Source organism: Grosmannia clavigera (genome assembly GCF_000143105.1).
Source record: "Grosmannia clavigera kw1407 unplaced genomic scaffold GCSC_113, whole genome shotgun sequence".
Taxonomy (NCBI): Eukaryota; Fungi; Ascomycota; class Sordariomycetes; order Ophiostomatales; family Ophiostomataceae; genus Leptographium; species Leptographium clavigerum.
This window is the reverse complement of record NW_014040831.1, coordinates 494,425-509,840: the sequence shown is the minus strand read 5'-3', so window position 1 is coordinate 509,840 and position 15,416 is coordinate 494,425. Positions and strand designations below refer to the sequence as shown.

The following is a 15,416-nucleotide window of genomic DNA, read 5'->3' as shown; positions in this document are numbered from 1 at the left end:
CGCCTAGCTTCTTGCAATCCGTCCATTGATTTCCATCCGTTTCCTGTTCCAAAAGATCATTCTCCTGTGTACACACGGCTGTGTTTCCGCACTCCGGTAAGATGACACCAACCAAATTCCCTCTAATCCACCAGTCACTTTACTGATACATACTTGAAGCTGGAGTTTAAAGCCCTTTGTAACACCAAAGGCATGGGTGCAACTGACCCAGCATGCATGCTACTAGTACCCGTCGCCACCGGCAGCCCCGTTATGACCAGTCTGGGCCCCGTAGATGTAGCCAGAGGCATCTGCTCCACCCTCGGCTGGCTGTCCAGATAGATCAGGCCCCCCCTCAAAGGAGCCCGCAGGGGCACCAGCACCAGCGGCCCCCGCGGTGCCATAGCCTTGGCCGCCTGGGTGGCCTTGTTGATTATCACCTCGGTTTGATTGAGACTGCTGCCACGACGCATTAGAAAAAGGGGACAGAAGGCATGTGCAGAAGCACAAAAGGACGCCAATAACGTGGACCGGGAAAATAGACCATACTTCGCGATATTTGGAGAGGTAGATCTTTAGGGCTTCGGCATAATTCTCAAATCCCAGAGATGTCATGGCAAAGAGAATGTCCTCGCCATTGACAGTTTTCCGCTTCTCCTGATGGCACTTCTCAGAAGCTATAGGCAGTAGGGAAACACCATTAGCTTGAGTGTCGAAGACAGCCCTTCTACACATGAAGTCGGGACTAAAACAGGCAAAGGCGCGTAGCGACAAACCTTCGCTGGTAATGAAAGAGATGAACTCGCTGACGCATTCCTGCATGCATTCCTTGGCCTCTTTCGCTATCTTTGCGTTCTCTGGAAGTGCGTTTTTCATGATTCGAGCGACTGGAGCGAAGTTTCGAATGTTAGCATCGTACACATCATGTCTGCTGGCCCTCATGGACGAGCCGCCAGTTCCATCCGGGGACTCGGAGGGCGAGGCCTGATGCCGAGACATGAGAATATAAGGTGAGAGAGGGGTCTCTGGAAACAGCGAGTAGCTTTTGCTAATATCAACAGCTTGGTTTGGCTGCTAATGAGACGACGGTCTTTCGCAAGCAACGAGCTACCGCTTGACTGTGAAAGGCCTATCCCAGACGAGAAGGTCGTGGAATAGATTGGCCAGATTCCCAGAGTCCCAGGGGGTGACAGCCACCGTCCCTCTACCCTTCCCTCCGGCTCGCCTGTGAGAGGTATCACAGTCTGTACGGCTCGTACATGTGCGCTACACTCTCCTGAAGCCCCCCAAGTAACGGCACACGGTGCGTACAGATCGTGATGAATGGGGATCGGTAGTATAAGAAGGGGAGCTTACCATTGGCTATGGGCAACCAGCGGTCTTGCTCCTTCACCTCGAACTCATAGCCGAGTGAGCTCGATTGTGGGTCTTGAGAATCATTCATTGGCGCTTCCCCTGGGGATTGTACGCCTTGTTCGACATCTTTTGGAGTGGACTGTGGGGAGTCGGACATATTTGGCTACCTGCAGCGGGTGCGAGCTGATTCTTGTAATTCCTTGGACTGCTAACTCGCACAGGTGATTGGGGATGCACAGGTGTTTGGGGATGATGTGTCCCTGACACGTTGCAAGGCGGCAGGGCTTGCGGCCAGTTTTTTCTTGGGCCGCTGGGAGGTGCAGAAGCGTTGCGCCAAGCCAGATCGGACTAGCCTTCTGCGTCGCCGAGACTATATTCTACTCCTGACCGGTCTTTTGGATTTCCTGCCCGACGTTTTAGTCCCGTCAATGATGTAGCAGGTGGAGGGGTGGCTTGTTTAGGGATGCAGAGGCGGAGCGTTGGGAGCAGATGAGGGTGAGTGGGAGGATCGGGAAGGGTAGTAGTGAGTGTGGGCTTGCTGCTATGGCTGTTTGTGACGGGTCCATAAGAATTAAACTGACTGTTGGAATTTAGGGAAAGCCCCCGGTGTCTTTTTCGCGCCCTGTTCGCTTCCGCGTTCGCTTAAATCTTGCTGCTTGCTGCTTGCTGCGCGCGCCGGTGAACTGAGTGCGTGAATAAGCTAGCTGGCAAGAGAAGGGCTTATCGCATCAGCAGGCTGCGTTGATAGCGTCTTCGAGCCAACAACTAGGTAAAGAGCTCACGCTTCTGTGTCGATACGACCCTCCTTTAATGCCTAAGATGGTCTTCATTAGTCCATATAGCTCGTCTCTTGCGCCACTGCACCTCCTAGACATGTTGGCTGAATGCCGTGTATCTGGTTACACCAGAATAGGCAGGCCAGAGCTGGTTGGCCACCTGAGCGGAAGGATGGCTGCGTACTTTTAATTAAGTTTTTTTTTATGTTTCGCGCTGTACCTATCCAGATGGAAATGAGGCTGTGCCAGTGCCTTACTGGCAGTCGAATGCCGGTCGAAGGGTTGACTGTCTCGAGCGTTTCCCAAGAACAACCGATGTGAGTGGATGAAGCTGGAAGCTACCTGCGGTGGCGCATTAGAAACCAGGAACGTCTATCTCGGCTTCTATGCATCGGCTGCCGTAAACAAATGGCCTCCTGACCATCCCCAAGGAACAAGGAGGGGAGAGACAGCGTGGCACAGGACGCAACAGCAGAGCCTGGCCCACCCGGCAGCCGGCAGAAACGGTCTCGGGAGCAAGAAATAGTACCAGACATGCGACGAATGAGCTGTTTGTCGACGCAGGCTGACAAGCGACACTGGCAACAGCGGTCGGCAGAGAGGAGGAAAGAAAACAATGGAGGCACAAGGCAATGCACCAACCTTCAAACAATCAAACTGTACCTGAGAGGTATCTTGGGACTCGACGCTTTGGGCTTGGGATGCAGGAGACTATGCATTGATGGGCTGCGAGAGACGTGGGGTGCGGCGCAGTGGTAGTGCAAGAGAAAGTTGGGAAAAGAGGACAGAGATTGGGGGAGAGCGTAAGGGCGAGAGACCACGAAGCACGAGCGGAAGAATGTGAAGGCGAAGAACAAGGTGTGCAGTGGTGGCAGAACAGAATGCGGGAAAGCGGGTCGACCTGTTCTAGTTGTGATGCAGTTGAAAGCTTCAGCCGGAGAAGGGGGGCAGGAACAACGCGGTGACGGCTTGGTCTGCCTTCTTTCCTTGTCAACAATTCGCCTTTCTGGTACTGATTTAAAGGCGTGACCAAAGTGATACCGGCGCGTAAGGCCCAGTTAGTTCTACAGTACTTGCAGTCCCCCGCATAGATAGCGCGGACAGTACACTTTTTCGGGGTACCCACCCACGCATCTAGAGGTCTCTTTGCGTACCTACAAAACTTGTGAGACTAAACCCATGAAAACTGGCAGCCCAAACAGCCCACCGTCGCTTCCCGTGAAAGACGCTTTGTTCCCGCCTCCTCACCGAAAACTGTTGTGAGTCTCTGATCACAGTACGTATTACCTTATATACGGAGTACTGTACCAGAAAATGCGAGTACTTCGTCCTTGGGTAAGCGCCACATTACATAGTATGTAATAAAACACTTTCATGGCTCTGCCAGCAGCCGAATACAAGGAACAAGGCGGGTCAGCGGTGAATGACGACCCCGGCGCTTCGGAATCTAAGCTAAAGGAGGCGGTAAGCCGGCGAAAATGCACACTGCGCACGGTACGGGGATGCATGCCAATATCATTGTGTGCACGGGACGATTACTAATGCTCCAGAAATTGCGGCATAAGGAAGAAAATTAGAAAACCAATTCGCCTGATGCGGCTCTTGTTGCGCCCTCTCCTTTTTTGCCACGCATAGCTGGCTTCCTCCTCTATCTGCCTTGTTGATGGCGTCCATCAATTCTACAACCCGCTATTACAATGACATTGATTTGAGCTATTGTAAGGTCCACAGAAACGCTTGGCTGTGATTGCCCGCCTGATGAAACAATACTTCTCGCTGATTGTAAGGCTGCACCCGAAGACAAGCTTTCATTTCGTCCAATAAGAACCCATGCCTTCCACCATGGCATCCCATTGGGCAGAAACGCGCATATGACATTGGGCGCCATTCACCAAACTCTGGCTTAGGTGGTGGAGGGTTACGGACCACGGACACTTACAAAGCATTGTCCGCACCTCGGCAGCTTGTGGGCTGACCAATAACGATGAGTTTGGAACCTGCATGACCCTGAGGTAAGACTTTAGGAAGGGGAACCCTCGTCATGGTATGAGAAAAAAGGTAGACCGGCTGGAGGAGTGTTGTAAAACCTGAAAGAAGATGTCTGTATAGTATGGGCCACACCATGTTACCGTTCTTGTATACGTAGCAGCAGTGTGAAAAAGACAAGCCCCAGGAAACAGCACCGGAACGATATTGACAGCTGGCATCCGGCCACGTCCGGTGCATGTGAACAGGGTTGTGCACATCATTCCTCTGCCAGGTTGGACGAAGTGCCAGCTGTTGTGTGGTTTTCTTTTTCGCATATTGGCTTCGATTTTCGCATACTGGGAAGGACTTACTAGCAACGGGGCGAGCATAAGAGAGGAGTAGATTTGCTAGCGAGCTTCGCCTTCGCCATCGGCCCTATAAAGCAACGAGGCATAGGCTGTAGCGCACTGATATTCTGTCAGCACGGTTGCCGATACCACTTGGAGCCCAACGCTCCCCACAGCTCGCCGACAACCTGGTTGGGCATCCAAACACCCTCTATGCCTAGGTTAGATATCATTACTATACGTATCGGTAGCGTACTGCAATGAACAACGCATTCAATATCGATTCTTGCAATTTCAAGGGGAAAAACAGGTCTTAGTAAGACCTGCCCGCTTGCAGAATGGCACAGTCAATCTGCATTTGTTAAAGCGAACACCTAGTCGGTCACTTTGAAGCCTCCCTGTCTGTTCTTGGGCACCGACCCCTCATATACAGCCGCCAGGCATGACAGACAAGATGAAAACTGACATTTCTCGGCAAGCTCTATCGCACAAGACGGACATCGTGAATCTCTGCCTCTGAATACATGCGGCTCAATGGGGCCAAGGGACAGCATGCTCTCGCCTATCCATAATACTGATGCCTGCATCGTAGATGGAGTGTGATCGTACATCCCGGAACTAAGTCACCGTTAATCCGTATTTTGCTCGTCCACCTTGCCACTTCAAATGATCTCGACCTTGATCCCGCTAGTATCGTTATGTACCAGGCGTTATGATCTTGGCATCGTGCTGGACCGCTTTTCGAATATGGTTGTTGATCCGGCTGTTCTCCTTAGCCATGTACTTTCGGACTATGACTGCACGACTTGTACGTTGTTCTTTTTCTGTGGAGGAAAAGGCATTAGCGAAACCTTAAAAGTAATGCGGATGGGAGAGAAGACAAGGAGAAAAACCAACCTTCCATTTCTCAAGCTCGTCCTGCCTAGCCTTGTATTGCTTTGACCAAATCATCGAGAAACCTTATTCAGGCCCTCTGTATTCGTTTTTTAGTGCCGGGATGACGTCCTTGACCGTTCGCTCTACAAGGACGCCGTTGATCATGCGGAAGCACTTGCGGTCCTCCGGCAAAGGGTCGAGGGTTTCGAGAACGAGCCTATAGCGCGGAAGCACAGTTGGTCAGCTAGACCCTTAGACGTTATATATCAATTTTTTCCTCAAGACTTACTTGTGCTCCTCGGCTTCTTGTTCGACATCGCCAATCTTTTGCGCAATTTGCTGGAGGGTGTTCTTGAAGTTGGAGTATTGAACCTGGAGGTCTGCAAAGTTAGCAGGGATCCTTGGAGCGTCGAAGCTTGCAGTGCACCTGCTTACCTTGCTGTCTCTTCGAAGATGCGGCCTGAGACGGCGCAGATGCTGTGGAAGCCATTCTGGAGTTTGGTTGTTACTAGTTATAACAAGTCTCTCAACTAGAAGCGTTGAAAGAGACGAGGGGCAGAAGCTTCCTCATACATTAAAAGTGGGACGATCCATTGGGGATGAGCGGGTCTTCAGCGCGCCGATAAGTTTCTTTTCGTTTTCCCATTATTAATATCTAGTTTCTTCTCAGGCCATGAGCAATCCTCATTCGCGACAATTCTTCTTTTTTTAAGAACAGCGTAACAACCCCCACGGAAGTCTTTTATTACGAAAGCTGTAGTTTTCAACGGAAAACGGCTGCAATACAGGAGAACGTCCGCCATGCATCCCCATCTGGACAACGTGGACAATGCGGGTATGACCAAAGCTGGCTAATGTTGGCTTCTCGTGCCTTCTGACTCTCAATGTGTGACTGACTAGAGGCATTTGGGATTGCAGGCTGCGCAGAGGTTATGGCAGCATTCGAAGAGTGCCACGCAAAAGGCTTCATTTGGAAATCGATGGGAATGTGCAACGGAGCCAAGACAGCACTGAACACGTGCTTGAAGGCCGAGCGAGCGAAACGAGTAGTGGCAAATCGATCCAACGCACAAGATAAAAATGGAAAGATACGAGCACTCTGGAAAGAGATCGATGAACAGTCGTGAGGCTTGGCTGGATAAACCCTGTTTCGACCCGAGAGATCTACACGTCCGTAGAGGGCGATCAAAGCCAGCCACTGTGCCGAGCCAAACGCCCTTTGGCATTCCTCAACTGACACCACAACGTGTAGGATATCGCACCCGGGCGCTTGTATTGTTATGAATTTATGAACTCAAAAGGCGGACACGAGAAGGGACAAGACTTGGCCTTAAGAGGCACCGGGAGGCGGCGGGTGAAAAGGGTCATGGAAGCCCACTGGCCACAACGAGGCGTTCACTTTGGGAAGCAAGACGACTGATGTTCCTTTACTTTCCATGCGGCAGAAAGAGATGCAGGAATTGTTGTGGCGTTCGGACCATTTGGGCACACTAAAACTAGCACCTTTCCCCTCAATGTTGTTTTCTTTCCCCTTGTTATATACCCAATGCAGCCCGCTCAATCATTGCTTGTGCAAAAAAGCGTTTCCAAACTGTAAGAGACCAAATGTCGCCACAATGCTGAGAACGATGGGGACCGGCTTCTTCAGACGGATAGCACGCGGAATGGAGGAGCCGCCCAGCACGACGGAAGCGAGGAGGGCCAATTCGACGCCGTACGGCTGGCGCTTCTGCAGGCGGTAAGCGCCCAGACCGTCTATCGTACATTAAAGCAGATTAGCTGACAAGAATGAAAGAAGTGTGGCACGATGGAAAAGAGGTCATTCGGCCTATCACGTACACAGAGCTCCAACGGTAAGACCTGCCGCGATAGACGGGACGGAGCCGGTCTTGGCGTAACCCACGACGCCACCGGATGCGGTCAGGGCCGCAAGCAGATATGCTTGAGTGTCCAGAGACTGTGGAGTTATTGTCAGCATCTTTCAAGGTGTGGGGGGGGGTTAGCCGAAGCTTACCATTGTGGTTGAAGGATCTCGGCACGAAGACTTGTGATGACAACTGGTTGAGATGTGCTGGCAAGTCCCCGAGCTCGTATCGGCAGGGAAGGCTATCGTGCGTTGTTGTGTTTTATGAAAGGAGGCGGTGCCAAAAAACTCGATTCGGCGTACGGAGTAATATTGGGGTACTGTCCCAATTATGCCATTGGAATCCCGGATGAGATACGGCAGTTGGCCGGGATTATATAATCTGGCAAGCGCATTGTGCGATTGGTTGGACTGGCTCTCTTGCGACTGGCAAGCTTGGACGAGCTGCACGAAGTAAGACCGTGCTTCTCTACTCATTGTAGACTAGTGTCATGGCGCAGATCTCTCCCTTACACACAAGTTCTACGGAGTACGAGTATGGAGTATGTACGGCGTAAGATACCAGCCATTATCAAGTCGTATCTTACACACATCTCGTAGCGGGAAGGCACGCGGCAATATGTGGCTGTGCAGAGCTGTTCTGCACGAGCTTCCTCCACCGGATCCACATCTCACCAGCTCGGTGTAGATATCCTAGTCTGCTCCGTACCGCCAGCAGGATAGTCTGCTGGCTTGCCAGAATGATAGCTCGGTCGGCCGGTTGACCCCATCGGGCTGCTGCAGAGTTGAGGCTAGCACAGGTGATAAGACATCGTGTGGTGAGGCTGTGAGCAGAGCCAGGCAGGTTGGTTGCACCGAGACAAATTATTATCTTGCCGTTCTCGGAGTTCACATAATACACCGGGTCGTGTTTCTGGCAATGATGCGGAGTACTAGTACATAATCCAGCGGCACTGTAGTAGTGCGAAGTTTTACTGCGGTAACCAATCGCCTCCGCGACTGAAGGGAGCAAATGGCATCTACATACTTACATTTTTGCTATATACGAGTATTAGTAAGACACATTTCGTCATAATTGGCGATTATGCCTTACGAGGGCTCAGGCAGAGGAACGGCGCGTGGGGCTGAGTGTGGCGCCGTCGAGCGATTTCAGGGTTGTCTAACTGGACTAAAGTCCTACGCTGTATTTCGTAGGGAGTGTTGGTTGGCTAGCCTGTAATTCGCCTGACGGTAATGAGAATGCCTTGCACAAGCGGTCTGGTGTGACGAGCCGCAGCTTTCCACGCTTTTCGCTAAGCGGTTGCTATGAAACATGGTTGGTGAGGCCGCGATTCCTACTCCGTACATTCTCTTGAGATGTTGGAGAGGGATATGATCGATAACTGCCACGGCAGACCTACCAAGGCATTCTTTCGATAGCAAAAACGCCCTGTCATGGGAGACTTCGAGTACTCCTGCAGGTCATTGCGAACAGATCTATACCGGCTGCATTGCGCTTTCCTTCCCCTGGCAGAATGTTCCTCCTAGCCACACCCCGCACATTTTTCAGATATTTGACCATTGTCTGCAAGTTCCTGCCGAGCATTTGCGCTGCCGCACCCCTGATCCCTTGCGTTGCTGCGCCGGGACGTTTCCTGCATACATGTCTAAATTATCCTAGTGATTGTGCGTCGACCGATTCCGATTCTGGCTTTCGTTCCTTTTCCCTCCTAATAGTATCTTATGTTAAAATCAAAAAGTGACCCGGCCGGCATCATAGAGATGCCCCACCGCTAACACCCAACTGGGCTACCAGGCCGACCGTTTATTATAGTCCCCCAGACGTAGGAGAGCTAAGCGCTGTAACCTGTTTTATTGAACGAATCGTTTTAGCGGTAATAAGATACGTGCCTGTCCCTCCCATCGCTCCTGCTGCGTATTACGAAGAGACACGCTTTTCAGCTGAAGCGCGGAAACAAATCTCATTTTGCTGCAGCCCAATCCTGAGTCTTTTTTCTCTCTCTTTCATTCCAATTCTCGCAGATTAGCCTCTACGCACACACTCATCCCCCGTGAACGAACCCCAAAGGTGCGATACGCGCTGACTCTTTTTATCACCGGACTCATCGCCAGCGATCTGCTTGCACGCTGCAAAATCAGCACATCGACAATTGTTATAAGACACCTCGTCAATCAAGCTTTGTTTTCCTGGGCCCATCATCTGCAGTCAAAAGGGCATGGTCGTGTGTCCCCGCCTTCGCTCTAGCCGCACACGCCATTGCACCGCCCAACTGTCACCCCCATCCCGTCCAAAGGGAGCGCTGATCCCAGCGCCCACTATCGCGCTCTGAGCTGGAGGGTGCGGCCTCTGGACAATCGCTGCTTGTCTCGTCCCATCAATCCCATCATAATCCTGACCCCTCTCCCTTGACACGTTCTCTTCTTCCTTCTACCTCTCTTTCCTTCGTGTTCCTTGTGTACCTCGTACTGCGGCTTGCCCGAGCATTATATAAGGCGGCTTTCCTCTCGTTTTCTCCATATCCCCGCTTCTTTCTACCCTTGCCATGTCTTCTTTCTCCTTCCCTGACTTCCCTCCAGAACCGTTGGACAGCACCGACGACAACTATCAACAATCCCCCACGTCACTCGGTGGCGACCTCTCCTTGCCGACTGTATCATCGTCATCCATGTTGAAACCCATCGATGCAACATCGCCGTTCCTGCACGACATCAATACACCTGCTGAGTCAGAGCTGAGCAACTATCAGTCCAGCAGCTACAGCGAGGCTGAGAACGGCGACGACAGCTGGTTCAACACCGTTGACTTCAACGCCCTAGGTGGAAATACCCTTTCGCTCCCGGACTTCCACCTGTTCGACACACCCGTGACAGCATCGGTCTCTACTCCTGAACCTTTCTTCCAGGACTCCAAGACATATCTTATAAGCCCTGACCAGACGCCGTCGCTCAACACTTTCTCGCCCCATCACTCTGCCACGCCTGCACAGAGGGGGCTCCAAGAGAACGTCGCCTTGACTAAGACATTTTTAGGCGTTGGCTTGATCTCGCCCCATCAGCTTGTAAAGCAAGAGCCGGCAACCAAGCTAGCACAGTTCAACGGTTTTGAAGTCGACATAGCCACACAACTGACACCGGACTCGGCGAGCAGCGGTGATAGTTTGGGGAACACCAGCCACGGCGGCTTTTCGAGAGAGGAAGGGAATACATACACAGCTGTGTCCATGGCTGGCCAGAACCCGTATGTCACTGTGTCACAATGGGACAAAGATGATGGCGCGGGCGGAGATAACCCCAGCCTTGCGGTTGAGGCTAGCTTTGGGCCAAAGCCCAACCAGAACTCGGCCCTTGGCACAAGCGCTGATGACAGCACTCTGCAGTGGCAATCGCCTGCCAAGCCCGCCGTGCCTCAGTCCGTGATGCGCAATCAGCATGGCGCATGGGAAGTTGATAGTGTCACTGGCCTTGGAGGGATTGATCCATCCAGCCGCCTCACTACTGAAACGGCAACCAGTCTTAACGAAGATGCCGACGCCCGGAAAGTTGCGGCGCAGAACACCGTAGTTAGCCAGTGGCTGGACGCTACTAAATACGAAGTGCCGATTGCCATCACTCCCTCCTCTCGCCGTCAGGAACCTGGATTTGAAGGAGTATCGGATCGTGACATCAGTTTAGGACACGAGACACAAAACATTGAACAGTTTGACCGGATATACTACAAAAAAGGCAATGGTCCTCTCAATGCCACGGACTACGATATCATGCTGAGCAACCACGTTTGGGAGAATGCTCCTACGAGTCTGCCAATTACGCAGATTGCAGAAGAATCTGACCGGCGTCAACCCGAGTCGTCGCAAGCGGCCATTGAGAAGTTTGAAAAGATGTATCGTGACAATGCGTCATACATTTCGCGCTCTGCCACGTGGGGAACGCGGCGCCGCAGTCTCCCCAGCGTCACAGATATGGAGGGCATCACAAGCGGAAACTTTTTCAAGAAACTCTCCCTCAGCCGTGGCGACACGCGCCGTCCGAGCATCTTTGAGGGGCTGCGCACTCTTGTCAGGATGCCGAGCACAAGCCAACAGCCAAAGAGGGTTCGGACCAGCCAGGAAATTGAGAAGAAACCTACTTTGGACACGAACTGGGGCGACTTCAGTTTTGGGGAAAGCAGGCGGGACAGTAACTCGCTTGTTCCTCCTTCTCGGACTCTGAGCACGGGCAAGAACAAGCAGCACATGCCTAGCATTAATACTGCTCTGGTCAATATGGGAAGCAGTGTGGCTTCTATCGGGACAACGCACGCTCGAAATGGGTCTGTAAGCCGGCAACACACGGGTTCGGTCAGCTTGAGCCCTCCGTTGACTTCGCCCAAGAGTCCTCTTCTGAAAGTGAGCAATTCTCTCCGACGCCAGAGAAGCAAGTCGCTGTCCAAGGCGACACCCGAAAACCCGCACCCGAATCTCGTTCGCATGTTAAAGACCGCGGGCGGGCCACCAGTGGCAAACTTGGCTACTGGGAACTCTGCCTATGGTCCGCAGACTCCTACGCTCTTTTCGATGAACAGCCTTCCCCTCTATACTTCAACAAACGCACCGGTACCTGCGCCTGTTATTGCAGATCCTGACGACGATGATGATGATGAAGACGAAGCATTTGATGAGGGTGACGTGAAGCCCGAGTCCGATGGACTCATCAACACGATCTCACCAGACCTGAAAGGTTTCCGAGAGCTAGTTTTCACGCTGAACCCTACACTATCCAGTACGAATACGTACCTCGTGGATCGGATCGCGTACCAGCAGATTCAGCGCTACAAATCTTTGCTGAATAACAAGGTGAGACATCTCAGCTATGTGAAGGGCAACAACTGTCCAAGTGGCGACCTGTGCATCGAACAAGGCGGTGCGTCTGTGCTGCTTGATGGCAAGATGGACGTGGTTCCTCTCGATCCCCTATCGACTGGATATGGATCCGCAGATATCGGAGATCTCGCTTCGCCCCTGGATGGTGCTGTCAGCCCCGAAAGTTTTCCCCAAAGCACATACCGATGCCGCCAACAAGTGTTTTGCCTGCCGAGTTCGAATGCCAGTTGTGTTTTCAGAACAAACGCTTCCAGAAACCCTCAGACTGGACGAAGCATGTTCACGAGGATGTGCAGCCATTCACATGCACATGGGACCGCTGCCGGGAACCCAAGATTTTCAAGAGGAAGGCCGACTGGGTCCGCCACGAGAATGAAGGTCACCGGCACCTGGAATGGTGGACATGCGATGTGGATGAGTGCCGGCACACATGCTACCGCCGAGACAATTTCTTGCAGCATCTGGTCCGGGAGCACAAGTTTCCCGAGCCCAAGCACAAGACAAAGGCGGCGATTAAGAAAGCAGGCGCCACAGACGAGACGTGGCAGCGAGTTGAGCAATGTCATGCGGAGACAACAGACCGGCCACAAAACGAACCGTGCAAGTTTTGTGGCAAGACGTTTCCGACGTGGAAAAAGCTCACGGTGCATCTGGCCAAGCATATGGAGCATATCAGTTTGCCTATCCTGAAGCTGGTGGAGCGAAAAGAACTGGATGCGGATACTTTAATTAGCCCTGTCCAAGAACCACCGCAGCGGAACTTTGCACCAACGCCGACATTCCCAAGTGTAGACGAGACACAGCACAACATGATGCCCAATCCGTCGAATCTGGTGTCGATGACGCGAGTACCTCCGGGTCCATTTCACCAGACTCCGCTGGGGCATACAATGGCGTATGTCCCGACTGGCGCTCCCGAATCGAATGATTATGTGTACCCGACTACTACGCAAACACCGTATCAGCGGTCGTACTACGGCCAACAATCATTTGCACCGCCGATGGGTATGGCATCGCAGATGCAAAGTCTGAATGGAGCAGCAATAAATGTGATTCCGGTGTCTGCTCCGTATACTGGTGCTGCTTATGGACCCGGCCACCTGCCTCTTACAACGACAGGCTACCAAGACCCAACATCGAACCGAGTGTTTTCAAATTCGAGTATCGATGCGGTATCCTACCCTGGGTTTTCGACGGCCATCGCTAATCCCCTGGGGCTGCAAACGAGTCTATCCAGCGGCCAGATGGACTATGAATTGGTTACCAACCCGTCGATTGGCTCTATCCCTCCGTATAAACGTGCACCACTGAAGGGCCAAGGGCAGTTCTACGGTTAGTAGCAGGAATCAGACGGAGCTACTACAATTGTTTTTGCGCTGTGCTTTGGCGCTCATTTCTCTACCGGGATTTGTCCCGTTTTCTTGGGACGTTTTTTGTTGGGCTTGTCGATTACGGGGTTTTATGATGTACTATGAACGATGAGAGGCAGAAAGATGATCTGGAATTTTGCGTGTTTCGAAGCATGTTTGTCGGATTCTTATGACCACATTTTGGGATTTTGTATATATATGGCTATGAGACATGTTTAAGATACACTTTTTGATACATTTAGATTCGCCACACTGTAGACCTTCTGGTCCCCTTGGTCGTGAGGCTCACTACAGATGAATCGTAGACAACAGCTTTGTGCTTGCCTTTTACCGAGGCGCCAAGCTCACACGGCGATCAACACACTCGAAGTGGAAGGTCTGTTGGCATATCGAGACAGGAAGCTGCTTCTGACGTCATTGGCAGGAGAGGAATGGCAATATTTGGTTGATGAGGAGCCTGCACATTTCCACCCGGACCATGGCAAGGAGTAGCATTTGATGGGATGGATGTCGACATCATTGTTGTCATCGACCCAGGCTTTCGCATGAAAATCTCACGTCAACAATGCTGTCATTTCCTAATTTCCTGCGAGGGAGCAAGGTTGCCAACATGGAAGCGTTACGTGGAGGCCTTGATTATCTGGATGAAGTTCGGACGGCTATGCACGGGGTTTTTGGTGTAGCGAACTGTATCGTATCTCACAAAAGAATCTGGAAACCTAAATCGTGACTAGGACGCCCAGTGATCACAAGATTTCTTAATAAGGTCTGTACGTCAAAGACTGAACGAGCCAAGGTATTAGAAGCTCAGATTGCACCTACGCTGAGCAAACCAAGACTGGGTACGAGAGAAATTGGCAACGTCCCGTTTCGTCTTCCGAGGTCGATTCAGCAGCAGTCTTACTCTTCAACAGAAAACATATTTCTGGCTGTATCGTAGCTATAGCAAGCTACAGAGAATGTGCATTCAATAAGCACGTACAACTTCCCTTCTCAATACGATGCATGTGGCCTAGGATATTCTTAGACGCAGTTACGTATAATGGAGGTCCTTGAAGGACTAGTATCTTAATATAGAAGTTAGCCTTTTCTAAAGGCTTGTTTCTTCCGTAGCACTTTACAAATACCACCCAATGATCAGGACCCTGTATACGTCGTATGTCGTTCGTCCAATTTTGATCCTCCAGGGGACATCGAAGCCCTCCTAAGTGTGCATCCTGGTCTGTTGATCTTCCTTTGTTGTTAGGTCTGTCGAGACGACGTTCCATCCCCTGCGGAGTTCGATTTGTTCACACTCATATGCGCGCCAAGCGCTGCCGCTGGGCTCACGACTCGAAGCTCTCCAACGACATTCTTGCAATGGCGATGCAACTTAAACTACGACGCATCTTCTAACACTATCTACTCGTGCTTCAACTCATTCGGTCGACCCAGCCGGTTGCTCTTCCCCCCTTTCGAGTCCTTGAGCTTGGACGTCTCAGCTTGTCATGATCCAGGGCCTTTCGAGATTGTCCCTTGAACAGATTCAGCCTTTCAAGCGCATACAGCTTTATTTCAACGCCCACCGCATATCCTCTGTCTTTCACCTGCTAGATTTGCGCCTTGCGGAAAAGAATGCTTGCGGTCTATTGACAGTTGGAGCCCTCAATGTTACTATCCTGAGAGCGTGAAATGAACTATACGAGTTCAAAGTCCAATTCTATGGAGCCTGTCGATCGCGTCCATACATAGTAGCAGGACAGCACATTGCATGAATCCATGGGCACCGCTGTGGACACGGGTCAGTGCTTCTTCTGGGCCTCCCCATCCCTGGGTCCTGCCTGGTGATGAGCGGGATGTCCGTAGGGATTGAAGGCAGGCCGGCATCCCACGCGGCCGAAAGGCAGAGAGCGATGACTTGCGGAGAAGTCGTCATACTCCGTAATGCGAGCGTCTAAAAGACGGGGGAGGTGGCAGTCCTGAGGCAGCTTGCGTGGCGAGGCTCTTGCACCCCTGCCGAACGAGAGGCCGCACAATACGAA

General features: G+C 51.8%; 5 protein-coding genes across 5 annotated transcripts; 2 read left to right on the top strand and 3 right to left on the bottom strand.

Annotated features, from left to right (window-relative positions):
* Positions 1-222: 222 nt before the first annotated feature.
* On the bottom strand, positions 223-1,423 carry CMQ_3872 (ccaat-binding factor complex subunit; the record flags this gene model as incomplete). Its single annotated transcript, XM_014319810.1, has 3 exons — positions 223-656; positions 756-1,004; positions 1,336-1,423. 3 exons carry the CDS (start codon positions 1,421-1,423, stop codon positions 223-225), a joined length of 771 nt encoding a protein of 256 aa, XP_014175285.1.
* A 3,963-nt stretch (positions 1,424-5,386) lies between these two features.
* Positions 5,387-5,792, bottom strand: CMQ_3746 (prefoldin subunit; the record flags this gene model as incomplete). Its single annotated transcript, XM_014319684.1, has 3 exons — positions 5,387-5,519; positions 5,592-5,682; positions 5,738-5,792. The coding sequence occupies 3 exons, from the start codon at positions 5,790-5,792 to the stop codon at positions 5,387-5,389; spliced, it is 279 nt and encodes a 92-aa protein (XP_014175159.1).
* A 311-nt stretch (positions 5,793-6,103) lies between these two features.
* CMQ_3419 (cmc1-like, cytochrome c oxidase biogenesis protein) lies at positions 6,104-6,429 on the top strand (the record flags this gene model as incomplete). Its single annotated transcript, XM_014319357.1, has 2 exons — positions 6,104-6,137; positions 6,221-6,429. The coding sequence occupies 2 exons, from the start codon at positions 6,104-6,106 to the stop codon at positions 6,427-6,429; spliced, it is 243 nt and encodes an 80-aa protein (XP_014174832.1).
* A 434-nt stretch (positions 6,430-6,863) lies between these two features.
* Positions 6,864-7,319, bottom strand: CMQ_4165 (upf0136 domain containing protein; the record flags this gene model as incomplete). The annotated part of the gene is made up of 3 exons (XM_014320103.1): positions 6,864-7,057; positions 7,142-7,259; positions 7,317-7,319. The coding sequence occupies 3 exons, from the start codon at positions 7,317-7,319 to the stop codon at positions 6,864-6,866; spliced, it is 315 nt and encodes a 104-aa protein (XP_014175578.1).
* Positions 7,320-9,709: 2,390 nt separating this feature from the next.
* CMQ_3507 (c2h2 finger domain containing protein) lies at positions 9,710-13,362 on the top strand (the record flags this gene model as incomplete). Its single annotated transcript, XM_014319445.1, has 2 exons — positions 9,710-12,188; positions 12,290-13,362. The coding sequence occupies 2 exons, from the start codon at positions 9,710-9,712 to the stop codon at positions 13,360-13,362; spliced, it is 3,552 nt and encodes a 1,183-aa protein (XP_014174920.1).
* Positions 13,363-15,416: the final 2,054 nt, after the last annotated feature.